General features: G+C 37.3%; 1 protein-coding gene and 1 long non-coding RNA gene across 2 annotated transcripts in view; both read left to right on the top strand.

Annotated features, from left to right (window-relative positions):
• The window catches only part of LOC144447853 (uncharacterized), a 1,763-nt gene extending 1,636 nt beyond the window's left edge, over window positions 1-127 (top strand). The window contains exon 3 of the long non-coding RNA XR_013482055.1: window positions 1-127. This exon is cut by the window's left edge and continues 698 nt beyond it. This is a non-coding gene — a long non-coding RNA (uncharacterized LOC144447853).
• Window positions 128-17,582: 17,455 nt separating this feature from the next.
• LOC144447844 (C4b-binding protein beta chain-like) lies at window positions 17,583-20,582 on the top strand. The gene is made up of 4 exons (XM_078137959.1): window positions 17,583-17,728; window positions 18,305-18,490; window positions 19,308-19,418; window positions 20,457-20,582. Exons 1-3 carry the CDS (start codon window positions 17,590-17,592, stop codon window positions 19,403-19,405), a joined length of 423 nt encoding a protein of 140 aa, XP_077994085.1. The 5' UTR covers window positions 17,583-17,589; the 3' UTR covers window positions 19,406-19,418; window positions 20,457-20,582.
• The last annotated feature ends 248 nt before the right edge of the window (window positions 20,583-20,830 follow it).

Raw genomic sequence — 20,830 nt, forward strand, 5'->3', positions numbered from 1 at the left:
ACTCACCACATCATTACACATCCTCTGCTCAAGCTTTAGCCAGACGTGGTCAAATATGACTTTTCGTATACATCTTGTAGGGTGCGGATGTAGGTGGCCATGTGGAGGCGTACTACATATGAGACGAGAGAGGTGGGGGGGGGGGCTTTAGGTTTTCGTCATGGAAATCACGGAATCAAAACACTTAATATTCGAAGACCAATAATACTGATATATATAAATCAAGATTTACGTTTTTAATTCAAAAAGACTAAACTTACAAGTTTTAACGATTTTTTACATTTACTAATAAATAGTCAATAGTCTACGTACTTTCACTTGATAAAACCCGCTTTTGGTATTTGAAGTATTTTGAGGTCTTTTTGTATATAATTGCCTCTTTAGAAATCATTATTGAACAACACTGTAAGCTAAATTTGTGACTTGTCATAACATTAAAGTTTTGTTTGAGTTTGTAAACAGTAGTAACACTTACAGGTACGGCTACCGAGCTTATAACGAAGTGTGTGCATTGATGACTGTAAAATTCTAAACATTGGATGTTACTTTATTGATGAAAACTGACATCCATTCTCAAGTTAAAACCAAGAAAAAATCAGGTTCCACCGTACAAAAATTCATCATGCAAATTTTGAAAAATGTGGCCAAAGTGGTATTCATAACTTAATAATTTAATAACCAATTCAGTAGAATTCAAAATGGCCGCCAAAGTCGAACCCGTATTGGGGAAAAATATTATCGATTTTTCTCGACAGTGAACCCCAAAATTCCTCTAAGCTCTTATTATTTCAAAAGGAACATGAGCAAGATTTTATGAGACAAACTCTGGAGATGTTTGAGAACTTTGATTTTCAAGGAAATTAGTTCATGAGGCAAACTATTCCTTAAAGGAGAAGAAAGGCAAGACTGATTGCCAAATGCCAAATACTAGTAAATAAATTATTCAAATTAGTCATAAACTATACATTCTCAATTACCTATGTATCGTGTGTATCATTCTGTCTGTTGTTTCAATCTATACCGTATGTAAATGAGGCTAAAGACACCCAATGAACTGTAAAGTAGAAACAATAGATACAGACACTAATGCTGTTGGTGACATCAGCATAGGCAATTGGGCACCATACCCAGAATTCCCTACCCTAGTCGTGTAAGGTAGAAACAATAGATACAGACACTAATACTGTTGGTGACATCAGCATGCGTAATTGAGCTCCAATTCCCAGAATTCCCTACCCTAGTCGTGTAAGGTAGAAACAATAGATGTAGACACCAATGCTCTTGGTGACATCAGCATGCGTAATTGAGCTCCAATTCCCAGAATTCCCTACCCTAGTCGTGTAAGGTAGAAACAATAGATATAGACACCAATGCTCTTGGTGGCACCAGCATGCGTAATTGAGCTCCAATTCCCTTCCCCTGTAGAGTGGTCACTTCATGGCTAATTTAAATGATTTCGTTTCTCTGATTTTTAGAGAAGTTGCGAGATGAGGGTGTCGAAAATGACTTTTCGTGGGCATCAACTGACAATACCAGCCTTACCTTTGTTCCTATGTAATACTCAATATAGTTGCATTAGAACTGGATGAATAACTGTTTTAAAAAAATGTATACACTGAGCTATTCACCATAGAACTAATTCATATTCAGAAGTAGCAACTTCCGTCACAAGATATTGACAATGTTGTCCGAATCCAATTTTCGTACTTTGTGTGCAGTGAATAAAAATATGGTATAGTGATAAAATCCAGTGTGCAATGGTGTGGTCATTTTTTTGAAAAGTATGCGGTGTGATTCGGAACAGTAATTTGGAAACGAATGCGACGTTTCGATCCGCCTACTACGGACCTTGATCACGCAATGACTTGATCAAATAGACGGATCGAAACGTCGCATTCGTTTCCAAATTTCTGTTCCAAAGTAATTATATTGTACTGTCCTAGTGATCCTTGGAACCATGAACAATATATTGACCATACAGATTGCTGTCCAGCCTGTGCACAATCTTCACAAATTAAAGTGAAGAATGTTCTTGCTGAGCTGAGCAGGTGATGAAATTGATTGCATGTATAAGACATGGACTTGGGTCATTTTTGTAATGAAATCAGATGTAAACTGAATCCCTTCAGTTAGGGCAAAGCATTTACAGTTTTGTTCACCACATTCAGTAATTGCTGGAATGCACAAATTTGCGCTATATCTGTCATACATAATGTACCCCTACAAACTATATGACATTTGGAGCTTGCATACTTATAATATTGGTTGTAATTACCGAAAATCATTAATTATGTACAGAAATTATTAAGTAAATAATGATAAATAATAATGTTGGTTTTAACATAGCACTTTCACACTTTGTGCTCAAAGGGTTTTACAATTATTACCCCTGGCACGAATCTATAGCGGCACAACGGCCCTTTATTCTTCCCTTGGGAGCATACAAAGATAGCTTAATCAACAATCTTGAGAGAGAGAGAGAGAGAGAGAGAGAGAGAGAGAGAGAGAGAGAGAGAGAGAGAGAGAGAGAGAGAGAGAGAGAGAGAGAGAGAGGGAGAGGGAGAGGGGGGGGGCATCACTAAAACATAACATTTTTACGGCTAATATCCGGTATATACGCATTGTTTCCTACCATACTGCATATAACAGATGGCTCTCTGTTTGCAGTATTATGGAAAATAAACTTGTTAATTAATAAATGAAATTAATATGGTATTACTATATGAATATGTAGTTTCAGTGCTTTGGTTATAACATGTGTAGTTTTACTCCAGTTTTCATAATTTCATCATCATGTTTCTTTGAAGTATCACAGATGGCTATCAGCTAGCTGTTTATTGGAAATTAAAATTTCGTGTTTCACTGCGTTGGCACCTTTTCTTGTCAGGGTTATTAATCAAGGTTCAAGGCCTATTTGTAAAACTATTTCCTACTTACACAAGTGCAAATCCGTGGGTTATCGATTTAAACATATAACATATAACATTGAAAATATTAACTATATGATTACAGCAATCCAGCATCGCAGCATATGAGGAGAAAACGTATAGGAGGACGACAATGGTTTGATACATGAAATGAACATGATATTTTAGCGTGCTAAATATATGTATGTATCAATTTTTATGAAATTTGAAGCTTGCATTCTAAAGGTTTAGCTACTTAACAAACGACAAACTTTGGCAAATGACTCATTAATATTCATTAATATACCACAACCGAATCAGTTATAGCCATTACCCTAACGAATACGTGCACCAATAGACCATTGGAGGGTTTCTGAATCACGTGATATTTAGAACGTCAAGTTCGGACAAACTCGGACAAAGTCAGACATGTTGTTTTAGCGGCTCATTCATGTAACGCCTAGCTCCTCCTTCTGTTGCATATTCTAAACTTTTCAGAACTTTATAAACTTCCAGAGGGCTTACATGTTTCGCAACTCAACTCGCGATACAACAGGCTACAAGAAAAAGGAATTCATAGCTTAGGCTGGTAAAGTTCAAGCTTGACATTCCTGTCGATCCAGATCTCACATGGTGAGTTTAGTCCAGTCATGGATGTATTAGTGAGATGGATATCGCACATTCCTTTGACGTATTGTTTTCCGTGATCCCTGTCGACTTTAATACTTCCGGGGATTTGGCAGGCTTTCCGCAGAGGAGGCCGGAAGGGTCTCACGTGACACCCATGTGACCGTTTCGCGATAGATTTGGTCGGCACCCAAAAATCAGCGCCCTCAACGGCAATCGCGATTTCGACCTGTTTCTGTACTGCCTATGGATAATATCGACTTGGTCCACTGATTAGCATGTACAGTGTCGAATTATTGGAAAATCGGCATTTTTTAGTGAAAATTTTGTGTTTGTCTGATCGAAAAATGATACTTCAGTTTCCACTAATACAAATTTAACAGGGTGACAGATTCAAACCCGAGCTTTTCACTTAAGCTTTAAACGTGCCACTACACTAATTACCTAATTAACATATATAGTGTCATTTTATGAGTAGTAACTGACCAATGTCAGTCAAATATATCTTTGGCTATTTGATGGAAAAAAAGGGCAACTCTGATTTTGATTCATAAATGCAAACATCTATTACATGCATGCATGCATGTGTTGACTTTTATTATATTATTTAATACAACACCATTTATAATGCAAGTGTTGTCTTTTCGTAAGACCTTGGATCTTGCCCACCGAATGTTGACAAGTAAAAACTGATGATGACAGTATCTCCAGCAAGCTCTTGACTGCACCTTTTTTGCTAAGCGACCTGTGATCGTTTTTTAAAGATAATAGAATTGCCCAAGGGGCTAGCATTACGTCTCGTGTTTGTCACTAACAAAAGAGAATCGAATCATCCAGACGACCATTGAACATTCTGTGCAATCTTGTTTATAATCTTATTCAGACTACATATCCATGGTGCCGGGACAAAAAGGTTGCTGTATGACAAATAAAACAATATTAAGTTTTAGTTAGGATGTCCTTTAAGTTCCTTTTTTTTCTGTTTCTCTTGACCTGATTGACCCCATATATCTCCTAAAAATCACCTAACCTTAAACCCTATGACCTCCTCTGTTCTATGGCTATTCATAACCGCACCGCACCGCACCGCACCATACCGTACCGTACCTCATAAATACATGTACACCAAAAGAATGTACATAAAGATAAGACTTAGAAACCAACCCTGTCCCTAATCATAACGTGGGAAAGAAAATAATTACATCAACAAAACCATACTTACATCAACATATACTAAATGGAATGACAATTATAAAGCATATGTCTAATATAATGAATTTGGGCTTACATATAATATAACCTCTCTGTGGTGATTATTGCATGAGCTTACACTGTGTGTTTTGAATATGACAGAATGAATGAATAGAGAAGCCTAATTGTAATTTATGGACTCCAATGGATGTACATATTGATGTTTACTGCCAGGACTGTCCAGGTGAATTCTAAAGCTATTTAACTATCGCTGTTATGAGTCATGAAGCCACACGTGCGATTCAGTCTTTCCGCTGATGTGTTATAGGCACTGGATTTTCTATGGATTATCATGATTGTAAATATGAGGTTTCTCAACTACAAATGCACATAGGAAACGCTGTTGGTTCTAAGCACCGAAACCAAGTTTCCATAATGCTGTTATGTGTAATAGGTGAGTCCATCTATATTATAAAATTCTCAAGTACCTTAGTAATAATGTACAAGCTATTTAAAGCAAACTATCCCATCATTTCTAAAGGAAATGGTACATTCATCATGGGTAGGACAAAAACAATAACAGAAAAACTGATTATTGACACTGGATAATTTTACTGTCTGTTAAAATAGCCTTTGTGTAACTTCAAAGTTGGATTTACTTTTTCTTATCTCTTGTCATCATGGCAATTTTGTTTTGTCTACTGTCATTGTAAACATAATATCATGGATTGGCAGAGACAGACAGACAGACAGACAGACAGACAGACAGACAGACAGACAGACAGACAGACAGGCAGGCACTGAGCCAGTGAGTGAGTGGGTGAGTCAGTCAGTCAGTCAGTCAGTCAGTCAGTCAGTCAGTCAGAGACAGAGAGAGTGCTTTTTCATAACCAAACTATGCAAATCAGAAATGAGCAGAAAGTTTTCCCCTAGGTTAGTCTCAAAAAGAAGGTTAGATACGTGATTCCCTAAGTTAGCTTCAAGAAAAAAGGTTAAATATAGATTTCACTATAACAGTGGTATATGATATCTATGATTATGCAGCTAGCTGCGAATGATTACTGTATTTAATTAATAGGCACACATTTAAACGTAGTTCAAAGTTATTTCCTGATATCCATATATTTAATTTATTTTGAAACAATGGTTCTAGAGGAAATGTTAGACTGGTAGATGTCCAGAAAAATATCAGACAGATATATTGACAGACAGACAGACAGACAGACAGACAGACAGACAGACAGACAGACAGACAGACAGACAGACAGAGGGGAGAGACAGACAGACAGAGAGACAGACAGACAGACAGACAGACAGACAGACAGACAGACAGACAGACAGACAGGCAGGGAGGGAGGGGGAGCCATATATGGTCGGAATTTAGATTATTTTGAGCATTCTTTATTAATTTGAAAGAAGTGGTTTGCTTGTTTTCATATCATTATTCCATGTATAAATGTTCTCAAACCATGGATGCACGGGAAGAAGAACTCAGTTTAGGTTCGTATAGATCTATGAAGCAATTGAACTCTGGTGAACTCAAAATCGTTCATTTAATTGCTGTCCTGAAGACGGTCATTTAACGAGAACGTTTCAACGTGTGCAGACAGCGACACTTTATTTGTAAACGATAGCAACAGCTTCTGGCGATAAACTGGCTAGGAGGTGAATACTTTACGCATGAATGGTGATTCCGCAATAAATCGTAATGAATGGTGAACGCTTTTTTTCGTGAGTTGGCAAATATTGCGTTACTGTAGGCATTATGCAACGTGAATCGTGAATGGTAAACACTTCTATCGACCTAACTGTTCTAGTTTTGATTGACTCTAGTTCTGACAATTAATGATCGCAAAGCAAAGCGATCGCTGTATTTTTACCACAAAACGACATGTTTTTGTATTTTCACATTAAGAGTATAAATACAAGACAAGAATGACATTATTCATACTTTCTACGATAATTCAAATTTAAATACACTAGAAAAAAAAGTGTTCGGTTCTCGCTTTATTTATTAATATTGTTCATAATTTCCCCCGTAATACTACAGAAATCTCCACACCATGTTGATTGTTTTCTATGCAGCGAGAAGTTAATTATTTGCATTTTCATTGAGCGGGGTTTCTTAAATATTGCAGCCAGTTGATCAGTGATCAGAGCCTGAGGCTACTCCTGGACGCTGTCACGGTTCCTTTAGTGACTTCTACAGTTTGGGAGTTTTCAGCAACCTATTTCAGGTCAAACATGTCCTCTAACAAAGAAAAGTACCGAGGCCAAATTTTAACTAAAAGTACTTTGTCTCAAATCCTTTCATGTGATATGGAGTGAGTATTTCCAATGTACACATATTATTAATCTTTTAAAATCGGGAGGTGTACTGAGGGTGGGCAAGGGCTATTTTCGTAATTCGTAATCGGGCAATTTTATTTTTCGTGAATTCTTAAACGTTGCAATAAAGCCCATGTAAAATCGTAATTCAGTGGTCGGCGTAGTGTGTAATCAACTCTTTATTTCGACTAGTATAATCCGTAAAAAGCACCACTTTTTTCGTACACGTCAAAGCAAAAATACATACAGCTGTACCGTAGGGCCCCCAAAAATTGTGTGGCTCCTATAACGCCCAATATCAAAATAGGGTGGGTAGGTAGGATGTATTTATTTATCTTTTTTTTTATCTTCGAGAATCTGTTCAAACGTTCTCTTCATATCTACAGAAGTCAACAGAAACCTCTCATCGATGTAATCACACATTCTGTTTGATACGCAGAAGACATCGTGTGGTACGCTATATTCCACCATGTTGTTTTGATCACACTAGGCGATGACGTCTTCAAATTTCACTATTTCTAATCTCGCGCGACTTTGTAAATTCTTTTAGATTTTCGATAATTGTTTCGAATTACCTAAAATAAGTTTAGGGTGGGAGTAAAACACTAGGTTGGGTCGGGTTACCAGAACCAAACAATTTTATTTTGGCATAATCATAAACGCAATCGTCGCTCGTTCGTATAGGCCTACCCAGGACTTTACTAAAATGGCCCAGCGGTCATATCTGAAGAAGTGTCCCGATACCATGGGGGTGGGGGGGGGGGGTCCGAGCCCAAACTCAAAGTTTGTCGGTGGTAAGGAAATATTGAACGTCGGTCTTGAACTGAGGAATCCAGATGTATCATTAAAAACTCGTCGACTAATGTCATGGGATATACAAACATGTATAAATGTTATGTGATTCACTAAGTTGCACTGCAAAGGAGAATGGATGTACGATAAACAATACGATACTAGTATCTTCAAAGATGGTAGACTGTGATGTATTTACATTTCAGTAATTGTACATGTATTAATATAATGTTGTACAGCTCGGCATGGTTTTAATGGCAAATCGTCTGCTCCGGGTCACCGTTTCAAAGCTGGCCCGTTAGTTCCCCTGTCCCCAATATATGCGTGCACTGGTCACTGTTTCGATACTGAGTGATATAGCATACACAATTATACATGTACATTCACACTTTTCTCTATGTTTATATTTTGTGAGCATTATATTTCTACTGAGCGCATTTTTTAAATAGGTTGACACGTCAATATAACATCAGAGCGCATACTTTTGGACCAAAAAGTTCAAAATCTTCAACACCGGAACCCACCTCCACTTCGTAAAACGGAAAACATATTTTTCAGAAAGCGTCCTTTTAAAATGCAATATCTTCCATTAGAAAGTTAGAAAACGTTTGATACTGCTTATGTCGTGAATTATATACCTGATGAAAAACCGGTCTGGGCTCGAAACGTAGTGGAATAAAGAAGTTTCAATGAATTGATGATGTCATGTCTTTCCAGTTTGTACTCAACTTAAATCACGTGACAAAGGTGCGACGCTTTCTTCCATGGGCATCCTGCCAAAGTTGTATAATATATATAACATTACAGATACTCAAATTGGCAAGAGACCAAACGGTGAGCTTATATCCCATGGTACAAAGAATAAGTTGGAAGAATAAATCCTTTAGTACTTTGTTGACATCATTGGACCTTCAAAACGACATAGATATATATTGCAGTGGAGGTAACATCACCAACAGTAATTGCACATACAATGTTGAATCTATTTGCCTTCAGGCTATGCATCATAAAATTAACAGCCATCGGTTACTACGTCAGTAGACACAGTTGTTAAAACATGCCAAATGTTACACTATAATTAATCTCAATGGTCAGAATAAGGTCATGGGAATGTGGTGGTCAATAAGTTTGTAATTAAGGTGTTACAAGTTGGATTCAAATATAGACTATAATATTGATAGGTATTCCTTATTCTGTTTGCTACCTTTCATTACATTGAAATCGGACGAAGCATGGTTTAAATAAATGTTATTTGCCGTGGCAGCGGAAAACACACACACACACACACACACATGCACGCACGCACGCAGAGACAGACAGACAGACAGACAGACAGACAGACAGACAGACAGACAGACAGACAGGCAGGCAGACAGACAGACAGACAGGCAGGCAGGCAGACAGACAGACAGACAGACAGACAGACAGACAGACAGACAGACAGATAGATAGACACATACATACATACATACATACATACATACATACATACATACATACATGCATACACACACATACATACATACATACATACATACATACATACATACATACCTACATACATACCTGCATACATACATACATACATACATACATACATACATACATACATACATACATACGTACGTACGTACGTACGTACGTACAGAGAGACAGATAGAGAAACAGAGCTAGAGAGAGGGAGAGAGACACAGCAAGACAGACAAACATAGAGACAGACAGACAGACAGACAGACAGACAGACAGACAGACAGACAGACAGACAGACAGACAGACAGGCAGACAGACAGAGACAGACAGACAGACAGACAGACAGACAGACAGACAGACAGACAGACAGACAGACAGACAGACAGACAGACAGACAGACAGACAGACAGAGTGACAGAGTTTCTAGATATAAATGATCATATCCTCATCTATGGAATGGTAGTGGTGGGGGGAAGGGGTCAGGGATAATCAACAGGTGGTCTAATTCTTTCTAAGTTATCATCAATTCTCAGTACAACTTTGTCTTGGTTCCTTTGTTTTGAAGGTAATCAATGATGGTTCGTGGACACTAGAGACACTAATGCAGTACTAAATAATCTGTATTTCAGTTGATCAGTGTGATAACTATGATTAATGATAATATTATATGATTTAGTAAAACTGTAGATCCTGTCCACTCCAAGGTTTGTGGTAAAATGAAGCTCAATTTGAGCCAGTTAAGGACATAGCTATCAGTTAATACTTAACCATACACCATAATTACATTCTACATAATTGTATTCGTAGAATTTGGGAATCAATTAAGTTTACAATTCTCATACATGTGTGTATCCAATGGATTCTTTGACACTGAAAGCCATGGGAAAATATACTTACACATCGGTGATGTGAGTTCTGTAACTTTAGCATCTTAAAGTGGCCATATGGATGAGGATTGGGTATTTATTTTAGATTTTTCAAACAATTTCATCACAGCGTCCAATTTGAAACAACATAGGCCAAGTCCTTGTTTGTACCTAAATAAAATGTAAAAGCCTGATAAATGTGTAAAATGTTTGTTATTGTACATACAATAATATAAACCGTTTGTACACATTGTTTTAGCTTTTTGCATTGTATTGATTTACAAACACAGACTTGGTCTCTGTTGTTTGACATTAATTTTCCTGTAGGATGCCATGATGAAATTGTTTTACACATTAAAAATCCAAAATTAATACCCAATCCTCATGCATATGGCCTATGGCCACTTTAAACAGTGACAGTGTACACAGGGCTAATGTGATTACTTTCTTGTTTTTAAGATCACAATATCTCAAATTTTCACCACAACCACCGCGACCCTCACCCCAAAATAGTCGGCACTGTGTCAAAAGAAAATGTAATAGTGTGCATTGTATAAAGATGGAACAATAAGCCAGTGTTAACTTAGGACATTCATTGATGATTTTGACATGATTTACAGTTTTGTTTACTGGAACTTCGTTTACATCCAAACGACTACCTGGTAACACTTGGTTGAATCTCAAGTATTTCTTGGGTTTATACATGATTTATTTCCTCCTAATTCTTCCTCACAACAGCTGCAAGCAACTTTAACTTTCTTTACGTTGCATTTACAGACTGACTATAATGGCTGACAAGCCGGCCGATGCGTATTGCCACTGGCAACGAGCACGACAGTACTTGCTAGAAGTAGTTCATTCGAGGAGATACACTCAGTCTGACAGCCTTTCCAATTTATGCGATTGCCGTCTTTCAAAATAAATCAACCCATCTGACTTTATTTTAAACTTTGTTATTGATAAGTGATTATTTCTGGATCAGTTTTCTACTCAAATTAGAAAAATATTTATCTTTCGAGAGTAAAATAGGAGTGAATTTATGAACCATTGTTCTGGACAGAACATTCTCTGCTGTTGATATCCATTCTTTGGAATTGCAGTTTATTAGGATTGTGTTTCGATGATAGAGATGAACTCATAACAGATAAGTTGCATGCACTCAAACGAGTCAATACTATCGATGGAAACCGGTCTCAATTTCCGCTCAAAGTCTATTTATGAACGGGTGTATGTCTAATAATACTATTGTCCGGGGTAGGGGTGTCAATGGAAATGGTATATTTTCCATCCTGTGCTGGTGTTTTTTTTTCCAGTTAGTTAAACCCAACATCAACATTAACACACCTTCATGATTTTCAGAAAGAAAGCATGTTTCGTCAGATCCCCCCCCCCCCCACCTTAGCTATATTCCATAAAAGGAAGGTAGTCTCACCGACTTAACAGGTGCGAATTCCATTTCCCCGCCAAAACCGCATATCGTCAGTTTGTCTGAGATGCTAGTTAAAAATTATCAAATTCCCATTTAAAAATAATGTGCGGGCCCTATTAGCATAACACATTTATGACACAGACATCGTTACGTCAAAGTAGAGTGATAAATATGTCATAACATAATGACAGCTTGATTTTAACACCCAAGTTTCAGGTAAACAAAAAACCAAACAAAAGTACTATGGCAACAGCAGACAACCAATGGGTCACTCTTTCATTAGATAATAGAATCGCCGCCTGAAATTTAACCAATGAATGATTAGTTCTACTAGACATGCATATATTGGAGATTATAAAAAAATCTAACGCTCTCTCTAATTTCTTATCTGCGTCTTCGTCTTCGGTGAAAATACAGAAGAACCACAATGAGGTGAGAAAATAGTGATTTTTTTTATTATGATATTGTACTACAGCAGATGTATACGACGTTCAACAAACTGGTTTTGCGTGGCATGTTTCTTGTATTTCTATGGCATCATACTCTGTATTGCTTTAAATTGCCTCGAGTGTTTAAGCTTGGTTGTACTCTGGAGTAAACTTCTGATGAATTCATGTTCTGAAATCTGGTGAGAAATTTAGTCAAAATTTCCGATGAACTGAAATAGTTTGAAAATAATGTTGAAAAGGTTTTTGCAAAATTAATTAAATATAATTCGAAGAACACACTCGGTCTTTCCATGGTGAGTACGTATTTATATACCTTTCCGTACATGTTCATTTATTTCTGATCGCAGATTTTTTTTCCTGCGCATTTGTTACATTGTATATTTGGCAGGCAAACGAATTTCAAACTAGTTTAAGTTCCTCGCGGCATGATTCTCTTTTATTCAATGACAATTTCAATTGTGAATCTATCGCATCGATGACATTTTGTGCGAATATATATTTTGACATTTCGATTTCTAACAAGATAAGACACATCGCCTTATTTAACAGGGTAAAAATCCCCCTAAGAGTCTGAAAGTATTGAGTTATTGAAAACAGGAGTCTACGATTTAGCGCCAGGATACTTATCGCGAACATATTTTAGGGAATTTACAATATTGTGTTTAATATACCCGAGAACCGATATCCTACCAACTTCATATACCCATGTATGAATTGGTCAGGGAATGGGTCATCACATGGCATTGTTTGCCAACTGTGGTAATTGTTAACGTTTCCGGTGATAGGTTTGAAAGGCTGTGCATAGCAGAGGACTGTCACATTAGTAAAAAAGTGTGGTGCTGGGTTGACTGCCGTCCAGTTGATTCATGTTGAGATTTCTTCACTTTCTGATGGTAAGGAGATGTGGCGTTTGATATGTCTACACTTCCAAACGTTGGTGCTAGGTTCGATACAAAGTTTCCTCCAGCGCATTGAGTTAACGAAAATATCGTTGTTTGTAATATCACTGTCATCCAGTTTCGGAGAGGTTTAGTCCGCCATGGGGAAGAGGTTGCAGTGATGACCTCCGGTGATGGAATTGTCACCGGTGGTTTTTGTAGTTCGCTGATATATCTTCTTTCAACTTTCTTTGCTTGCGTTGGTTTGTAGTTAACTGCGTTGATGTTTGATGTCGTCGATGTCGCTTGGTTTGACTTCAGCAGTGCGATAGATAGGCCACAAGTCATACCCTCCACTTTGATGACCCGACGTTGCTATCCGAGGCTAATAGGTGTAGTGAACCATGTATCCCCCTAATGGTCCTTGATGAGAGTTCGGTATTCAAAACGCCATGTCTCTATTTTAGATTATTTTGTCTGCGATTGATGAGGAGTCCACACTGTTCCATGTCGAATGTGAAACTGATCATTGAGTGTGACGATGTAAGTTGTCAAACACATGGGTGCACTTCAATCCGAATTCAAATGTTTTTTTGTTTTTTGTTTTTTTTAAATGTTAACGTTGTGTTTAGGTACAATAACTTACTCGTAATATCGTTCACAGATCGTACACACTGAGTCTTGAATCACATATGTATAAACATTTGTGTAGCTCTATACACATTGCATAAAATACAATTGATTTGGGGGTTCGCACCGAAAACTCAGCTCCCTAAATGGTGGTCACGATTTCGACCTGTTTCTGTACTACTTAAAGATAATATCGACCTCTAATAAACATTGTACAGTGTCTGATTATTGATATTTTAACAAATTTTCAGTGAGTATATTATGGTTGTCTGATCGAAAATAGTACTCCAGTTACAACTAGTACAGTTTTAACATGGTGACAAATTCAAAACTGAGCTTGCGTTCAAGATTTAACTTGCTACAGATAATATTAACCATTGGTTAACCACTAGTGAACCACTAGTGTCTTTTCATAAAGTAAATGACCATTTTTTGGGGGTAAAAAACAGCAAATAGTGAATAGCGATTAAAGCCAGTAAAACAAATGACAGATATAACAGTTTGTTCCAAATTTAAATTGCGGGTACGGACTTGATAACGGCTAGAAGAGAGCAACTGATAAGGTCATTTGCGCGATGCGTGCTGTCGCAACGATAGAGGCTCTACGGACAATTCGTCCGTAGCAAACCTGTGTTATCAGACAGAGCTTCCCCACCAGCATAACTCTATACATGTACTACGGTGTAACTTCGGTTTTACTGACCTTGGTGCACTACGTGGCTTGGTATACCTAGGTTTTTAGCCGTACTGTCTACTTACTTTACTCAATGTAGTATACGTACATACACAGAGCAGTACGTCAAAGGTTAAGAACACTAGTGTATGTACCGCTGCCGGTGAGAGCTACGTACGTGTGACAGTACCCCAGACAGTAAGGATCAGTACACTACCACTGGCAGTACATGTACACTGAATTGCGTACCCCTAATAATAACGTAACGCTGAAAAGTCTACGCTACGCAGTGACAGTTATGCAGTGGTACATTAGGCAAAATAAAATAAAAATATCTGTTTCCAATATCATGACATCAGAAAATAGGGTAGTTAGGTCGGAATGTTATTTTATTTTTATTTTTATTTTTTTTAATTACTTCGAGCCCAATAAGATACGATACTCGTGAGTCGAGTTTGATGGGATGTAAAAGCAGTAAATGAAGACATAGTTAATAAGTAGAAAATTAGAGTTATGTAGACTACAAATATTGTTAAAGTTTTAAAAAAACGGTTTACTCTGTCGAATACGCGTTTAAAAAAAAGTGACCACAGATGAGACAAAGGAAATAGAAGTTAATTGTTACTATTTTCCCTTTTCGCATGCAAAAAAACATGTGTTGGGTCGGGGGCTTAACCTAGTGTCGGTCGGGTTTTTGTTTTGCATTACTGGTGTTCTACACTACCTCTTACCGTTACTCGAGAAGGCAATGTGACAGTAATGTACTTTACCACTGTGTTACACCACAGAAGGGAATTTGCGTGTGTAAATATTTGGATGAAACGATCTCGCTTTTGTTAAACTTTCTTTTATCACACTTGGCTACAGCGACAAGCCACACTGTTATCGAGTCCATGAAAATTTAAGTTGTATTTTATTCCTTTTCTAATATTATATTTTTCTCGTGACATCATCACTGGGAATGTATATGTGGTTTCACCCAGGCAGACTATCGCTCCGTGTCAACGACAACTATCACACGAGCGTTTGTTTTTTCGGTGATTGTGCGTTGGCGTCCAGTGTCCGTGCAGCCGTCGACTTTTTGTGTTTTTCCTAAGTTTGAGCCACTACTCACAATTGATATTTGATATGGGTACATATCTGGTTGTGTCTCTTCAACTGTCCTGTCAAGAAACACGAAAACTGTCATTAATTTTGAATTTTAAGTGAATGTTTTGGTACTTTTACGTCAAACATAAAATATAATGTTATACCAATCTGTACGTTGTGTTGGTCAGCTTTACATCAATCGACTTCATTTTCTGAATATGTCATCGAAAGTTTCAAGGTGCAGCTATTCTGAGAGACAGGTTTTTTGTTTACTTCTTCTATGTCTGTGTTTTTTTTACTTCTTATGTTTGGCTATGGAATTGTAATAACGTGTGGTCTACAACCCTCTGTCACTTTTGTCGATGTGTGATTGTCTGAGTCATTGTGACATTATTATCGCACTTCTGACTATTCGTGTAGCATCTAGTCAGAAAACATTGATGGTTATTTAATTGTATTATAAATCTTTTTATTATTTTACCTTTAAATTCTCTGTATATTTTATCTTGTTTCGTTTTAATAGCAGTTAAATTTGTTTGAAACCTAACTTCTTTATTGACCAGCAAGGGTAAATAGAAACAATATCTTTTTGTCACAATGATGTGTATTTTCTTACAGTTTCAAATTGTTGTCAGCTGCAGCCATATTCTGCTCCATTGTCAGTGTTTATACCCAGGGTAAGTTTATTTTCCTTTAAATCATTCAAACAAGTCACATTGTCTATGTATCTGTGTGTGTGTGTATGTATGTATGTATGTATGTATGTATGTATGTATGTATGTGTGTCTGTGTGTATGTTATATATGTATGTATGTATGTATGTATGTATGTATGTATGTATGTGTGTGTGCGTGCGTGCGTGCTTGCGTGTGCGTACTTGCGTGCGCATGCTCGACATACACACATATGCATCCATGCATTCAATACCCACAAAGACACAAACTATTGCACAAACAAGTACACAGACGTGGCGAGAAAGTAACAGTCCTAGAATTCTGGGTGATATTTGCTAAATAAGTTGTCCATCAACCATATGTTCACCATTCTCTCTGCAAACATTTATCATTTTATTGTTATGATGTATACGTAGTTCATTTCTAAGCATTTACTCATTTACATCTCTAAAAATAATGCAATATCTAATTCTGTTAAAAGTACGTATTCCTAATATGATTAGAATACTGTGGTATAAACACATCAGTTGTTGAGGGAGTTTACACAGCAAAGCACTTCTTGACTCACATTACTCTGGATACTAGTAGAGATGGTGTAGCCTTCTAAATACTAGAATATGAATTGTCAAAATGTTGAGCAGTTCATGGAGATTTTTGTAAAAGATTGTTTTTATTACTTGTCATATTATTATGTGTTTTTTGTTTTAATTCTGCAGAGGTCCGAGTTGACACCTTCACTGTCAAGAATCCTACATTAGTGTATTATGTGGACATCCCTGTTATTGTCACGTTTGACCTTGCAATGACGGAAAATGGTGGCGCCACTACAGACGGATCAGTGACAGTCGTGGAACTTAAGTTCAATACTGATGAGACAACCGCTCCAACATCAACAGCGTTTTCCGCAACCTTTACTGCGAACCCATTTGCCATTACTCAGGCTACTGCAGCTACTATAACCGATGCTACTGCCGAAGTCACCCTTCCCAGTACAGGTTGTGATGCAGTTACCCATGTCTGTGCAGTTATTACTGCCACTGATGACACCGACGTCTCTGATGATTTTAAATGTATTGCAATTGGTTCTGGTGCTGCACAGGCTGGGACCAAAACCTGTGCTACAGGTATTCTCATTTCCATGTCATTTTTATTCATTAAAACTAATATTGAATGTTATAACACGTCAGTAACTCATCGATGAACATACTTACTATTTTTCTCGTCTTGAGTTTTCAACATTTGTTAATTAGACTACTATTTTAATCTTTCATTTCAATTTCCTATTTCCAACCAGGAAATAGAGACATTTTCACAAAATATAGATTCTGGAGAATCATTTCATGATTTTATATTACACATTACCTTTTATGTATTGTAAGTGCTAAATAGTTGAATTACAAAACAGGCAGATATTGTTCACTTTAGAGCGCATTTGGACACATGGACACTCCTTCATCATTTGTTGCACTATTTTCTTTGTTTATGAGATATTTGAAGTACACCTGCGGTCAAATGTGTATTTTGTGTCTGTATTTACTTCTCTAATCAGCTGCCTGCTCTAGACTGACACTTGCAAACGGCACTGTGATGCCCGACACGCTCACACATGGTACAGAAGTAACAATCACGTGTGATGGGGGTACCACACTGACTGGTGGTGACGCTACGAGAACTTGTATGAATGGAGATTGGAGTGGTACTATGCCAACATGTGAAGCAAGTGGAGGTAAATATAATCATATTCTATTAGTCAGTATGCGATGTGTTATGTGTGTTTGTTTTGTTGGATGTCTTTACGTATGTTTGGACGGTTTATTTGTTGTCTGGTTGGTTGGTTGGTTGGTTGGTTGGTTGGTCGGTTGGTTGGTCTGTTCCTGGTTTGGTTGCTTGATTGCTTGGTTGCTTTAATACTTGGTTGGTTGGTTGGTTGGTTGGTTGGTTGGTTGGTTGGTCGGTCGATCGTTGGTTCAGTTTAGTTGGTTAGTTCAAGTTGGTTGGTCGGTCGGAATGCTGTATACTGTAGCAGTGATTTTTATCCCATATATTTGAACAGAATGCCACACGATGTATAGAATTCAGTCAATGTATTTGTACACCTGCAAAGCACTACGCTTAATCGTAAGGAGAGGACTGGGGACTGATTAGACTTTGAGCTCCTGTTTTGCGTTTTCCAACTTTAAAGCTAAGCCTAAATAAATGTACTTTTCTCCACTTTCTGATGAGAACTGCGCTTACTTTGACAGATCTTATTGTTTCTTTCGTTTAGTATGGTCACACATTGTTTTTTTGTTTTTCTCTTCAGGGACCACAGGAGGTGATTGTAGTGCGTTGACTGCACCGACCAATGGATCCCTGTCGTCCACTGTTGTCACAAGTGGTACTGATGTAACCGTGAGCTGTAATGAAGGATTCACCCGATGTGGTGACGAAAAAATAACTTGTACCGACGCCAAATGGAGTGGTGCCGTGGCAACCTGCAAAACCGAATGTAAATAGAAATCTTGTTATTTTTCACCCATTTTACCGAGGAGCTAGGAGATAGTCTGTACGCCAAAATGGAGCGCCCTCACACACCGGTCAACCCCTTTCAGCTAGAGCTATCCGGTGAGAGGGAGGAGTGATGAGACGTATGTTATTGTCCACCACCATTTCAGTTAATGACACTTTTATTTGAGCGACAACAGTCATTGTCTTGTATTTTAGTCATAGCGTCTGCTTAAAAACTTAGAAGTAGGAAATATATATTTATTTGTGTTTACATGATTCCTACAAATCACTGTATGTATGTATGTATGTATGTATGTATGTATGTATGTATGTATGTATGTATGTATGTATGTATGTATGTATGTATGTATGTGTGTGTGTGTGTGTATGTATGTATGTATGTACATACATACATACAATAAGAACCCCTTTTTTTGCAGTTTATTGAGTTAAAAACACGATTTTGGATTCTTGTTGTTTGACACTGTTTTTTCAAGTAGAAAAATAAAACAATAGGTCGGTTGTTTTATTAATTAATAATCCAAAAGTACTGAACAAAAGCAGTTCTTTTTTAATATATAGCATTGGACTTTCAACTTGTCTTGGTCGACTGTCCTCATCAGAGCGACGACTTCCATATATAGTTACAGCTGCCCACTAGGTGGCAGTATTCGTGAAATAGGCACGTGGCAATTATATTTTGCAAAAAAGAAGCACTGGGCTTTCGATCTATCATGGTCAACGAATCTCATGAGTATGATGATTTCTCTACGTAGCTGGCACGGTATATGTTATGCTACTATTTTTTCCTTCCTTAGGCGATGATGACGATAAGGATGGTGGTGTTATTCCAACACTGAGTAAATTTCTGGCCTGGAATATGATTGTAGTTGTACTGGCTTTCCTGAACATGTAACCTTGATGAAGTAGTAAGTACAATATAGTCTTAATGTACCCATATATTATTGATATCCCCATATAGGAAGGTGAACGTGGCGCATGTGCCGTCCAAATAGGTCAACTTGTCATGAACAACCCAACTATATATCCATACAAAATAAATCCTTAAATACAGGTTCTATTAAAACAATGTACTGTCTAGTTCATGGTGTAGAATACATGATAAACTTTCGAGAGAAAATCATCTTCACAACATTTACCTGTTGTATCTCAAACCAAATCTTACTGTCTAAGCATCTGAGCAACTTGCAGGACGGGCAGTTGTAAAACTCATTATTTAGCTGGTTCCCCGAGAATGACCTTGATAACATACCTGTATAGCGCCTGTAACTGCTGAAACCCCTTAAGCATGTTTCCACATTTATTTGGAAAAATCCAGCAAAACCCCTTGTAGTATATATCCGAGTATCCCATTGTAGTACTGTGTGTTGATGAGATTTGTTGTAAACACTTTAGGTAAAAAGGAAATTTAAGTTTGTTGGGATTGTGATCTTATCACAGGCAATTTATTGCTACGATAAAAATTGTCTTTAGTATGGACTACTGACCAATGAAATGTCCAAAAAGACAACACAACGGCTGGAAATCACGTAAACTGTGAAGCCCGGAATCAAGTTGACTTTATTTCGTAGGGTTTTCTATGTTTACGCACACGTCACTTAAAAATCAATTGTTTGCCCCGAAATAGGAGCCCTAATCGTTTCTAGAAGGCAACATCCATTGAACAACATCCATTGTATCATCCTGGCATAGAAATCCGTCCAATTCATTTGCTGCAGTTTTTCATGAAGAAAACGTACTTGGACAATATTCTGAGTCCGCTAAATTTCCCAACACATTGACAAGCTAACAATTCATTTTTGCAAAACAGTAGTATATGGAAATATTCTAGTGGCCCCCCGGGTGTCAAGTTATCACTGTCAAGAGTCAACCCAACAATGGCTGTCTTCTAAGTCGGTTAGAATTCGATGCACTTATGCTTCTTCTTTTCTCTTGTTGACTTATAGAGAACGAACTACAAGACCCGATGCTGACAACACCATCCTGACAGTTTGAATACTTGAGAGTGCCTTGAAGTGGCCATATGGATGAGAAGTTGGTATTTATTTTTGGATTTTTAATTAATGAAACAATTTTACTATATTTTTCTACTTGAAATATAATGTGAAACAACATATACCAAGCTCTTGTTTGTAACTCAATAAATTGCAAAGTGTTTGTTATTGTATGTACAATAACAGCAATCTTGCCAACTTTTTGTCTTTAGCTTTTGCAATTTATTGAATTACAAATATGGACTTTGTCGATGCTGTTTCACATTTACTTCAAGTATGGAAACATGGTAAAGTTGTTTTATAAATTAAATAATCCAAAATAAATA

The sequence above is a fragment of the Glandiceps talaboti genome, chromosome 16 (genome assembly GCF_964340395.1).
Source record: "Glandiceps talaboti chromosome 16, keGlaTala1.1, whole genome shotgun sequence".
NCBI classification, from domain to species: Eukaryota; Metazoa; Hemichordata; class Enteropneusta; family Spengelidae; genus Glandiceps; species Glandiceps talaboti.